Here is a 13,767-nt window from a genome sequence, read left to right as displayed (position 1 = left end):
CTCGATTTCTTCTACCTCATGTAACGAGTTTCATAGTACGGTCTGGAACACCCTGTATATATGAGCTGCTTGAAACAAAAACTCGCACTCATTCTTTTTAAATATGATGTTTGTGTGGAACGCTGTTCCATATAAAATTTTATATTTTTACATGTAAATAACAATTTGTATTGTTATTTAATCTTGTACATAAATGAAATGTTTAATTCAAATTTTATCTTTTTTTAATCCATTTCAAGGCTGTACTAAAATATTCTGGTGAAAGAATTTTACAAATCTTGCAGCAGATATATATACAAATTTCTTGCAAGAATTTGACTGCAGAATCTTTCAGGAGAATTGAACAGAATGAGGAAGCAGATCATAACGTCTTGTTGACAGAATCTTTCAAGAATCTACTGTAAGATTTTTACAGCAGTCTTGCAGAAAATTGCTACTAGGGCATAAAAAGATATTTCTAATTATTGAATTACCCCGTCTAACGATTTGCCTCGGTCTCCCCTATTTCTAGGAAATTATGTTTTAACAAGGAAAGAAAGAAAAATTATAAATCTTTTATAATTTATTGCTTCATTAATTCTCCATAGAAGCACATAATAATAAATATAACTGCAAAAGTTGTTGTTTCTTGTAAGTTGTTTCTAGATAGAGAGACTAGTTTTATGATGGTTTTCATTAAGAATCTCTAATGAGGAGATCAAGCCGTAAAGATTATAGTTATATATTTTCATAAGTATATATTTCAAACACTATATACAAAATATAAATAAGTTCTTTTAGTAATTCTAATATTAAACAAACCTTTATGCACATTAAAAATTCCTGAATTTGTTTAGCTTTCTTAATTATGGCAATAACAGCTTTATTTAAACTTCCTATTTTTGTAACGCTTTACGCTTTAGCCTATGTGAGTCAAAAGCTTAATAAAAAGCATATTCAACAAAAGAAAGGTACTCGACTCATTGTCTTATAATTATAAACTTGGTTATCTATAAAATCTTACACAGACAATCAGAAAACTAGTTATAGCCACGACAAAAGTGGTAAGGACTTACATTTGCTAAAGCAAAATTTGCTCTTACCTAAAAAGTGATATTTTAAACTTAAGAAAAGCAGGAAGATAAAAACAAATTTATTTACAAGTATTTGGTTTTATAAACATCTTGCAATTTATGTGTTCTTGCACAGAACGTATTATTTTATTGTAAAAACACATTGAAATCTGTTACGTTACAAGAGAGTGAATTAATTTCACAACATACTAACATATATTTCTAAGTTCATAGAAACCGATAGTACATGTATTATACATCAGTTACAGCATAAATAATAATCATAACGATGGCTGAAAAGCATTCGACCATGGAATCCAAATGCATTCAAAGCTCTGTTGCTTATTTTGTAATAATAGTTTGTTGCATGCTAATGCAGCTAACGCGTTTGGCCGTGTTTTGTATGAATTTTTTGAAAGTTGTTGACACATGTTTTTAAACTAATTTTATACGAAAAACACGACCTTCGCGTTATATATTATCAGGATTGGGTAAATTAATAAATTTTTTTAACTAAATTAAATTAAAGTTGATGGCACATAAAATTAATTTAGTTACGTTAAAAGTTATACAAATAAAAAATTAACTTAGTTAAAGTTACATTAAGATTAATTTAACGTAAGTTAAAATAAAAGTTAATTTTCAAAATCATTATTTACATAAAATTAGAATTATGTAATTTTTTTAATTGCATTATTCTAAATAACAAACAGTTATAGTATAAATTATTAAATAAATTTTTTCTTTTATTCATAATTTAAGTTTATATGAAGTAAAAAAGAAATATTGTTTTTTATATATAAATATATATTCTTTTACAAGTTTTACATTTTGTAATTAAATTATTAAAAATACAATTTCATATATAATGTAAAATATAACCTTACATATAATATATTAATAAAATATAATCCTATTAAAATTTATCATTACTAAAGTGACTATTGAATTTAAATAAGAGCGTTATTTAAAAATAACGATCGGTTCACTTTCGTAGTAAGTCATCAAATAGCAAACTACCTGCACTAAAAATATTTATTTTACAAGTGTTGAGGATGGTACTGATGTATTATACTGTCATATATAAGACAGATAAAAAAATTAACGTAGAAAAAGATTAATAAGTTAATGTTTAAAAATATGTAATTAAAGTTAAAAATTAATACATTTAATATTAATTAAATTAAATTAAAAGTTATTAATTTTTTAACTTTTTGCTTAACTTTTAACTTTTTAATTAGTTACTACCCAAGCCTGTATATTATATACCCGCACAGCAGATAATATTGCAATAATATTGCAACAATATTTCAATAATATTAAGAGATTGCAGTAATATTACAGCGATATTGTAATATTGCAGTAATATTGCAAAAATATTAAAACACGATATACTACACTGTAATATTGTTATGACATTGCAACAATATTGTAACATGATATTTCACATTGCAATATTGCAGTAATATTGCAGAAATATTACAATGCAATGTATCACATTATAATATTACTATGACATTGCAGCAATATTGCAATATGATATTTCACATTGCAATATTGCAGTAATAATGTAGAAATATTAGAATGCAATGTATCACATTATAATATTGATATGACATTGCAACAATATTGCAATATAATATATCATATTACAATATTGCAGTGATATTGCAGAAATATTAGAATGTAATATATCTCCGAGTAAAAATTTTTTATGTATAGTTATATATAAATATATATAATATATATTATTATATATAATTTATATATGATTATATCTTATCATGTATATATATTGTGAAGCATAATCTGATATGAAGTAATATTTGTCTATATATGTAAATATATGACTCCATATTCAATCTTATATGATCATATAATAGTAGCTCTTAAATATGAAGCCATACATAATCATATATGATTTTATATATAAATATATGTGATTTCAAATTCAATTATTTATAGTCAGTAATATTATATATGATCTAATGTATAACTATATGTATAATCATATATGAGTTCATAGTTAGGTTAGGTCAATCATATCTGATTTTATATATAATCATATATGACTATATTCAATCTTATATGATTATTAATGTTACTATTTTTGAATTTTCCGTAAGCCATCCCTAATTAAAATTCCATTAGAACTGGATAGATTCGTAATAGCAGAAAAAGAAACGCATAGTAAAATATTGAAAATTAAATGATTCCAATGGTACATTCTATCCGTTTTTGACTGTGTGTGTATAGGGGAAAGTAGGGTTATTGTACGCACTGGGTAATTGTACGCTTCGTGGTTTGGCACCTTCCCGATGAATAAAACTTATATCACGACGATATTTGTAGGCTGAAGGCATTTTTTAAATATATAACCATACGTTATATCATTTAAAAACGTAGTTAATTTAAAAAATAAGAAAAAGTAAAATCATGATTTTTCTTGCGATTTTGGCGTTCAGAAAATAAGGCAATAAGTCTGTATTTTTACTTTATTCGTTTAATTTTGTTATACCTAACAAAAGTACGTTTTTTCCTGCGTTCTTTGAGCTATTGTTTATTAAATTTAATTAAATAGTCATCCAGTAATTGTTTTTTTATCAAATCAAGTCCGCCGTCGACAATTTTACGCATCCATCTTGAAAGGCGTGAGACCACGTGTGATCAACTATAGTGCCACTAGTACAGTGTAGTGCAGTGTAGTGTAGTTAAAAGAATGGGCTATAACCTCATTTTTCCTCCGCGTCCATTTATCCAACCGCACGTACAATTACCCAAGGCCCGAGAAATTTTTTCGTTTAACCACTTGCTTCTTTTTGCTGAATATAGCATTACCAAATAAAAAATTGTTCAATATGACAATACATAATGATAAAAAAATGTTTAAAGTTTCTATTTCTGTACTCGTATCGATTTCAACTTTAAAAATCACTTCACTGCGATAAATTTCCCTTAGGTGCGTGCAATTTACCTACTTTCCCCTATATATACAGGATGTTCGTTAATGGTTGTCCAGCCTTTTACCGTACGTAGATGCCGTACCGACTGAGCTTGCTAATTTGCTAAACGTTTCCTAGATGACAGCTGCTTCGGTTGAGCGCGCGAACGCGATCTCGCAGGACCGAGTGACACGTACAGGCCCCTGGTGAAAATTTTTCTCATATTTTTTTCGTATAATTTTTCCGAACATCTGTATAATTTTTTATGAAACGTTATAAAATGTAAAAAAGTTAAAAGTATTTTTTTTAAATTGTGAGATGAGAAATCTCAGAATACTTCAGAATGTACGTGTATGAATAGTTCTAACAATAAGAGATGTAGACTTTCTAAGTATTATTTCTACGTATTTCTGAAAAATGTTCCTATTCGTATAAAAATTATGAGAAAAACTGTAACCAGGAATGTTAAATTCTATAAACGAGAAATTTTATAAAAAATTATTAGAATAGTTTTTACCGGGGAAAGCTGTGCATACTTTGTTATATTACATTTGTTACTAAGATTACTATTTCTATTTATTAATCAAATTAATAAATAAAGTAGTAAATAGAAACGTAGAATACTGAATACATTTAATAATATATCCACACAATTTTTATCACAAATTTTTAATACTTGTAATCTTTTGAATTTAAATATTATCTTTGAAGTACTTTTAATTTAAAGAACTTCAGAAATAATATTGTAATGTGATATCAAGTAATGAAAGCTAAATGGTAACGTGGACTTCCACACCACATTTGAGGTTCCACGATTGGCGCATTAGGTTTTTTGAAGTGGACCTTCGCCTAGAGCCATATTATACCACATTAAAGACCTATTTTTTTGGTACATAAAGCTTAAATAGATATTTTGAAGTCATATTGCGTAAGAACACACGTAGATGAAAAGTTACATCTACGTATGATCGTGCGTAATATGACAACAAATTATCATATTTTTAGAGCAAGTGCTCGAAGTGTCTCCCTTCCTCCTGCTCACAACGTAAAGCCCGACTCAAGATTGCTTGCTCAAGATGGAAGCGAGCCGATTTCAAAGCTTTATGTACCGTACTCAAACGAACTCCTAGATTCCGCGCTATGGTTCGTATACTGATGGTTGGCTCATCCGTAACCATTTGTCGTATTTGCGCGGTATCTATGCGCTGCGGTCGCCCTGTACGGAGTATAAAAATAACGATAAAAGAATAGAATATTTAAAATTGCATTATTAAAAAATTTTATTAATATGTACCTGCAGGCTTAATAGGTCTAAATTGACCATATCTTCGCAGCCTCGACTCCAGCCTCGCAAACATTCTTCGATAAGGCTATCGCCGCTCCGGATATCTACGCATGTAGAGCAACGCAGCTTCTCGCGCATCCCTGTTGCACACTGCATATACCATTATCATATCACACATTTCGTCATACGTGAAATTGTGAGCCATGGTTGCACGCACGTTCTCTCACACGGGATCGAGACGAGACGACAAAAACAGTTGCAAGAAACAACGAAGAAACAGCAACAATTGAAAATCGACAGATATTTCTTTTCCGCGGGAGACTTTGAAAGTTTACTCTAAAATTCTCAGAATAGAAGCAAGCAAGCCATATCTTTCTTTACAAGGCTACAGTTGTAGTTGCGAAAAAACGATCAATTTCTTTAAAATTATGTTCCAATACATATTTATTTATAAAATTGTATGATAAAGTATTCATTATTGTGCTTTTTATCATTACTTGTATTACTTTTTCTGTATACCACACATAAAAATGGTATAAATTGAAAAAAATTATTAAAAATGTGAGAGAACGTGCATGCAATATAGCTCACAATTTTACGTTTGATGAAATGTGTGACATGATCATGATTTATGCAGTGTGCGACAGAGATTCGTGAGAAGCTACGTTGCTCTATACGCAGATATCCGTAGCGACGACAGCCATATCAAAATATGTTTGCAAGGCTGGAGTCGAGGCAGCGAACATACGGTCAATTTAAACCTATTAAGCCTGCAGGTACATATTTATAAAATTTTTTGATAATACAATTTTAAATATTCTATTGTTTTATCATTATTTTTATACTCCGTACAGGGCGACCACAGCGCATACATACCGCGCAAATACGACAAATGGTTACTGATGATCCAACCATCAGTATACGAACCATAGCGCGGAATCTAGGAGTTCGTTTGAGTACGGTACATAAAGCTTTGAAATCGGCTCGCCTTGAGTCGGGCTTTACGTTGTGAGCAGGAGGAAGGGAGACACTTCGAGCACTTGCTCTAAAAATATGATAATTTGTTGTCATATTACGCACGATCATACGTAGATGTAACTTTTCATCTACGTGTGTTCTTACGCAATATGACTTCAAAATATCTATTTAAGCTTTATGTACCAAAAAAATAGGTCTTTAATGTGGTATAATATGGCTCTAGGCGAAGGTCCACTTCAAAAAACCTAACGCGCCAATCGTGGAACCTCAAAGGTGGTGTGGAAGTCCACGTTACCATTTAGCTTTCATTACTTGATATCACATTACAATATTATTTCTGAAGTTCTTTAAATTAAAAGTACTTCAAAGATAATATTTAAATTCAAAAGATTACAAGTATTAAAAATTTGTGATAAAAATTGTGTGGATATATTATTAAATGTATTCAGTATTCTACGTTTCTATTTATTACTTTATTTATTAATTTGATTAATAAATAGAAATAGTAATCTTAGTAACAAATGTAATATAACAAAGTATGCACAGCTTTCCCTGGTAAAAACTATTCTAATAATTTTTTATAAAATTTCTCGTTTATAGAATTTAACATTCCTGGTTACAGTTTTTCTCATAATTTTTATACGAATAGGAACATTTTTCAGAAATACGTAGAAATAATACTTAGAAAGTCTACATCTCTTATTGTTAGAACTTTTCATACACGTACATTCTGAAGTATTCTGAGATTTCTCATCTCACAGTTTTAAAAAAATACTTTTAACTTTTTTACATTTTATAACGTTTCATAAAAAATTATACAGATGTTCGGAAAAATTATACGAAAAAAATATGAGAAAAATTTTCACCAGGGGCCTGTACGTGTCACTCGGTCCTGCGAGATCGCGTTCGCGCGCTCAACCAAAGCAGCTGTCATCTAGGAAACGTTTAGCAAATTAGCAAGCTCAGTCGGTACGGTATCTACGTACGGTAAAAGGCTGGACAACCATTAACAAACACCCTGTATATATATATATATATATATATATATATATATATATATATATATATATATGTATGTATGTATGTATGTATAAATATATAACCGTAATTGTTAATCTTCAACGTTGTATCACGAGTTTTGCGAATTTTTCGTTTTTACTAATTAATTACTAATTTTGTGTTTCCTGACAACTCTAAACTTGTAACGAATTACTTTCATACAGAATTATTTCTTTTTATTTTTATTTTTCATGATTTCCTTTTAATAAACCGATGATTTGACTATAAGGAAACTTGATTGATTTCTCAACTTAATTCACTATCCCTCGCTCTAATAAGCCAAGCGCTAGGTCCGATCCCGAGGAAAAGCAATTAAATTTGCTGCCTCAAAACAGGACCAAGGGACGCGGAACGCCCGGATATTTATCGTTGGGCCCCCGCTATGGCCCCACTGACCCATATATCCCGGGTTGTCGACGCGGTCTGTTTGTGCCTCGTGTGCACGTTCTCAAGTTGTTACGTCCCTCCCTTCTCTCCCCACATCTTACCTATCCTTCCTCAACCCTGGACGTAATATTTACTAACAATAATTTTTATTTTAAAATAAGAATTAAGCAAAAATTGGGTTTCCAAAAATTTCGTGAAGCTAAAAATCGCAAGTTCTGATTAATTTTAAATTATTAATTATAAGTAAATTAGATTATATCCGTTTGTGTGCACTAATAGTGCATGATAAAATTTATTCTGTTTAAATTAGTTGGAAAGGCTACAGTGGCTTAGCTGGCATGCTTATAAATGCCAGACTTTTATTAAATATTATTATAATATAATTTTATACTTATTATAATACTTATTTCATACAAAATCAAATAAATATAAAATTATAACAAAATAATATCAATATTGGCAATATCAAAAAATTTATCCTACAAACAAACTTTGCAATTAATTTTCAGTCTTTGAAAATTCTTGTGCTCTTCAGTTCCTATTTTAAAATCAAAATTATTATCAATAAATAATATTTTAATTAATAATACATGATTACAATTTTTTTATAAATAATTAAAATACAAGAAATTAAACTAACCTCTCTGTTAATCTTTGCAAGTCAACGATAATTTCAAATTCAACTTACATTACGGAACACAGCGTAGTTAATTACAGTGCTACCAACTTTATGATTAAAAAGACTATTTTCAATAGAACTTTCAGAATACACCATGGTGGAAGGGATAGCATGGTGTGTGCAGTTCGGCTAAACCACGCCCACTTTTGCTCTGCAAGGGCTATAGTTAATAAGACAGGCAACTGTGAAAAGTAAAATTATTTAGTGTCAACCTGTTGGTATGCTGGATCTACCTTCTTTGTTTCACACATGTTAGTTTCTCTTTCTATCCTTGTATGTATATTTTCATGGCTCGATTTACATACGTCAGAAGGAAGGTGTGATTTGCATGTAAGTGATATTTTTTAATATTTTACAATTGAACAAGTTTGTTGTTATATCAAAATTAAATATTAAATTGGAAAAACTTAATAATAAGACAAGCAAATACAGTTATTTTTGTTCAGTTAAATTCTGAGCGTCCTCATTATTGTATAGATTTTTAGCAATAAAAAGTAAATAGGTAAAAATTAAATAAGTAAATAAATAAATAAATAAAAAATAAAAAACAATAAAATTAAACCTAAAAAACATATAAAAATATAATAATACGAAAAATTTTGTAGTTATTAAAAAAATAAATATTTATTAACAATAGACGCCATAAAGCAGATATGGATGGGGCGCGTGTATAGCAATATAGATATTTTTAGTTTATTTCTGAAAAATGTGTCTTCGAACTATAACTTCACCATACATGTTTGAATTTGTTGTTAAATATGCTATAAGTTTTGATATAAAGTAAATTTTAAATTTTTCAGAAATTTAGAAGAGAAGGAAAATTTCGAGAAAAATAACATTAAAAAAAATCTAAACAAAGTGTTATAAAATACATAGAAATATATAAAACTTTTATTTAAAACTTTTTTTTATATTTTTTACCATTTCGATGATATTACTTAAATATTAAGATTTTTTAATTCAGAAATTAAAAAATCAATTTATTTCAAGAGTGTGTTTTATCCTCTTGACAATTATATGGGCCCGTTGTTATACATATAAAAATACGTGTCCCACATTTTTATCTGTATTACAACATATTAAAAGCTTGTCAATTTCTTGCACACTCTTACGCTGTTTCCTATTTCTTTCACACGTGTTCTTACGATGAAAAGGAAATGGAGGAAACTAACCGAATGAACCGAATCTTCGGTCAAAAATTAGTGTAACACTTCACGTGCATAACTGTTCCCGATAGAAAGAGAAGCAGATACTTGAATAAGTGCATGAAACAAGGATAGATGACTCAGCATACCAACAGGCTGACGCTAAATAATTTTGTTTTTCACAGTTGCCTGTCTTATTAACTATAGCCCACCGATAGACGAAGAGGGCTAATTTTTAGAGAGAGACACGCGCGAACTGCACACACCATGTTATCCTTCCATCATGGAATACACCCACTGTTGTCAAGTCATTTAGTTTAGTTATCGATGTAGACACATACTAACCTTTAGGCGGAGTCCAGTGATGTTCTCCGTATGATGTCTGCATTAGCAGGTACTGAATAGTACCTCGAAATCGACGAAAAATTACAAGACCACAAGCACGTTGCTGCAATGACATGACGGCCAATAATTGGAAAATCAGACTACTATCTCATAACAGTCAAAACTTCGAACTCCAGAAAGCAGAGTCTGAAAAGTACAGCGGCGTCTACAGTGGGGTCGTAGAGTCGCAGGAGCGGTCGTAAATCCACCATGAAGTTTCTGTTAATACGCAATATATCATGCTCTCTTGTGATTGGTCAGTCGCAGTGACGATAGTCTCTGGAATTGGAATTGAATCAACTCCGAGTAACAGTCGTCATTGCGAGTCTAGCGTGTTCGAACGTGTTTGTCCGTTACCGAAATATTCTTTTAACCGTCGATTGCATCACAATCGGCCAGCCCGAACAGCTGTTGTTATCCTTCGTGCTTTGATCTTCTAACTGATTCTCTGATACTGACTTTATTTTCTAATACCGATTTATATTTAAACACAACTCGAAAGTTCTTGACTTTGCTTTTAATATTTTTACTTGGGGGATGGCCGTAACGCTTCTGGTGCAAGATTCAGAAGCGGGTGCCAATATTGCCTAAGAAGAACTCCGAGCGACTATGGCTGTTTTTTTAGATAACACAGTCGACACTTTTAATACAAAGCGACACACTTCGCTTTCCATTTACAAACTCAATCGACACTTTTTGACTCTATTCAAAAGGAGTGTCAGACTGTATTCGAGTGTATTAACTTGTGTCGATTTGTCTTTTAAAAGGAAAACAACCTACGATTACGACCGAAAATACAGAAATTTACAACTGCTCCTGCGACTCTACGACCCCATTGTAGACGTCGCTTAATCCTTTCGTCTCGGAATATAAATATTGATGCTGGTACATACATATGTGTACCGTTTGGGACAAAAGGGTTAAGTGGAGTAGAAATCAACCAATCAGATTCATGTAAGCTAAGCATGTTTCGATTTTCTGATGATTGTTGCTCAAGGAATGATTAAAAACATTTTCTATTATTTTCTGTTATAAATAACTACTATTGTAGAAGAATCCATATAAAATAAAATTTAGATGTTTTTTTGCATTATGAAAGACGAAATTTTAATGAAGAAATTTTCGAAATTAAAAGACTATTAGAATAAGTCTGTTCACGTTGCTTAGATTTTGCACCCAGTATTTTCATTGTTTTTCTTCTATGCTCAAATGTATTTTTATCTCATATTTAAGTGCAAAAATTCTTGGGGATTTCAAGCAACGCGAACAAACTTAATATCATTTCATTTTCTGTAATAACGTTTTTCACTGGGAAAACTAGTGCGCACTGAATGTGCACTCGCCGCTGGCAACTGGACGTTTCTGTTCGCGCGATGATGGTGTCAACGGAAACGCCCAATTACCTGCAGCGAGTGCACACTCAGTGCGCACTAGTTTTCCTAGTGAAAAACGCTATAAGTTACTTTATGGGGAACCCAGCCATCGAAAGATTAAAATGCATTAAACTTACATTATTCTGATTGGTTGGGTTCCACTCTATTTCTTTTCCAAGATTTCGCTTTTTAAAGTTCCATTTGTTATAGGACAGTACCTGAGTACCCTTTTAAGTTCTAATAATGGAATGATTCCATCATGTAATGTCACTATTATGCTAAAAGCACATAAAAAAACATAAACAGTTAATGTATCAGCCAATTACAGTCAAAAATTTAAACAGTGATATATAAGTAGTAGCAAAACATGTTGATTTTTTTAAATGCTCTGTCTTACTGTTTAAATTTTTCTGTGCTCTTAGCCTTAAACTTGAATATGGAATTTTTTAGTTAATGATAATATAGGTATCTCGTTACAATATTACATTGCATAGCTTTTTTTATATATATAATCTACCCAGTAAACGAAAATAAATTAAAACCCTATAAAAGAAAATTTTTCTCAGATTTTCTATATGAATTGGGGAACATTTTCCGGAAAAATTCAGAATAATATTTTTTGTTTTATAACATTGATAAAATATTATAAAATCTAAAAGTTAAGTTTTAGAAATTATGGGATGAGAAATCTCAAAATATTTTAAAATCTATATGTATAAAAAATTCTGAAAAAAATAGACTTTTTGAATATCAATTTCTGAAAAATGTTCCAATTTGTACAAAAATTAACAAAAATTTTTACTGTAGAATGAATTATAAATTGCAATTTATTTTAATTTATTCGAGTTTGCGCTTTAGAGTCTCGGAGTATTTTTGGATTCAAATAGACTTAAATGGATTGAAATATGAAATACACTATTCATTATTTTGAATTCGAATGCATTCTCGTCTCTATTATATTACTTTTGGATTCAAATGAAATACGAAATAGTTATATATTGATCATATTAAATTTGGATATATTATATTATTTTTGGATTCAAATAAATTCGAAAAATCTGAAGCAAATTCGAAAATATCGAAATAAATTCATTTTTGTCATTTTAATTCATTTTTGTTTGCTGAGAACGCAACAATTAACAGTATAACGATACCCCGATTAAAAAAAGAACTATTTATTTTATCGAAGCACAAGTGGTGAAAGTTTACTTGACTAAACTTTTAATAAGACGTATCATATATAAAGAAAAATGAATTTAAAAAACATATATTCGTCCATTTATGCGTGAATGTCCTGAATAAATGTTTCTTAAAATATCTTTCAGTTTTTTTAACACTTGCAGGCAAGTCTTCAAGTTCAAAGGAATGTAATTTTATATTATAACATTGACATTATATCAGCGATATTTACAGAATCTAATACAATATTTACTTCTTTTCTTGAATTGTTATCTAGTCTTTCATATTTTTGCAAATATATAACTCAAATGTGGAAGTAAAACTTACAAAATTAAAACCTTCACAACCAAACATCCGTATCGTAATAAATTCATTTAACTATAAGAAGCATATAATCAAACGTGACAATCAGCAGGTTTGATTCTCGAGTAAAATTACTTTCATGTTTATACATCGTAATTATATGTACATATACACATAATTGACACCGTTAGAAAGGAATATGCGTCTAACCTCTTTCTCATTGCGATTGTATAAATCTTGTGCGATATCTCACAAACATATCGGCACAGCTTTTGGGCAAATTTCTGTATATACAGCATAGAAAATTTGCAACATTATAGGAATCTTTCATCGCCAGTTTGCAACACTGCAAAAACAAAATGTTACAACATTGCAGTAATGCAAGAATGTTTGCCTTTCAGAATTGGATAGTAACTATAGTTAAACAGTTAATTTTTAATTTAATTTTTAAATTTAATTAGATATTTCTGAAACACAATTTTTATTAACTTTTTTCGTAAGTTAAAACTTTTATCTCTGTATGAAATTATCTCTGTATGAAATTATCTCAAAGAAAAAATACATTCCTACATAAAAGAATATTTTATTTTATTTAAATTTAATTTAAAAATAAAATATTGAAATTTTGTTTGATGATCCATATTATAATTGAGTAATCTAACTTAAATAATTACGACTTTTTAATTTAATATGAATAACGCTTTCCAAAATTAACTTTTCATTTTATTTAATATTAACGTAACTTAATTGATTTAGTTTCTTTATTTATGTAACTTTTAATATAACTAAATTTATTTTATAAGCCACTAATTTTAACTTAATTTAATTAACAAAATATGTTAATTTATTCAACCCTATCACCTTTATAAATATTACAATGAATTATTTTAGCAATTTAATATGTTTTAGTGTTTCTGATAATATTTCAGATGCCATTGTATTAACATATATTTAGGAATGTATAACTTCTGGGAATATCATATGTCTCTAAATCAGCTTTT

At 29.5% G+C, this 13,767-nt stretch overlaps 1 protein-coding gene and 1 long non-coding RNA gene across 6 annotated transcripts in view; one reads left to right on the top strand and one right to left on the bottom strand.

Moving 5' to 3' along the window:
* The window catches only part of LOC113004773 (bis(5'-nucleosyl)-tetraphosphatase [asymmetrical]), a 49,289-nt gene extending 37,012 nt beyond the window's left edge, over nucleotides 1-12,277 (bottom strand). Inside the window, exons 1-2 of one of the 5 annotated variants that reach the window (XM_039451782.1) lie at nucleotides 10,269-11,997; nucleotides 9,873-10,190 (exon numbers count right to left, since the gene is read on the bottom strand). In XM_039451782.1, the coding sequence (XP_039307716.1) occupies nucleotides 9,873-9,987 (115 nt within the window). In that variant the 5' untranslated portion in view covers nucleotides 9,988-10,190; nucleotides 10,269-11,997. Of the gene's footprint in view, nucleotides 1-9,872 lie in introns of all 5 variants that reach the window. The other 4 variants (XM_039451783.1, XM_039451784.1, XM_039451781.1 and 1 more) reach the window with 4 other exon arrangements.
* Nucleotides 4,626-6,594, top strand: LOC120358236. The gene is made up of 2 exons (XR_005575206.1): nucleotides 4,626-6,055; nucleotides 6,134-6,594. It is a non-coding gene; the product is annotated as an uncharacterized LOC120358236 (long non-coding RNA).
* Nucleotides 12,278-13,767: the final 1,490 nt, after the last annotated feature.

The sequence above is a fragment of the Solenopsis invicta genome, chromosome 7 (genome assembly GCF_016802725.1).
Source record: "Solenopsis invicta isolate M01_SB chromosome 7, UNIL_Sinv_3.0, whole genome shotgun sequence".
Classification (NCBI taxonomy): domain Eukaryota; kingdom Metazoa; phylum Arthropoda; class Insecta; order Hymenoptera; family Formicidae; genus Solenopsis; species Solenopsis invicta.
The sequence above is the reverse complement of the archived record's forward strand: the minus strand, read 5'-3'. Positions and strand labels throughout refer to the sequence as shown.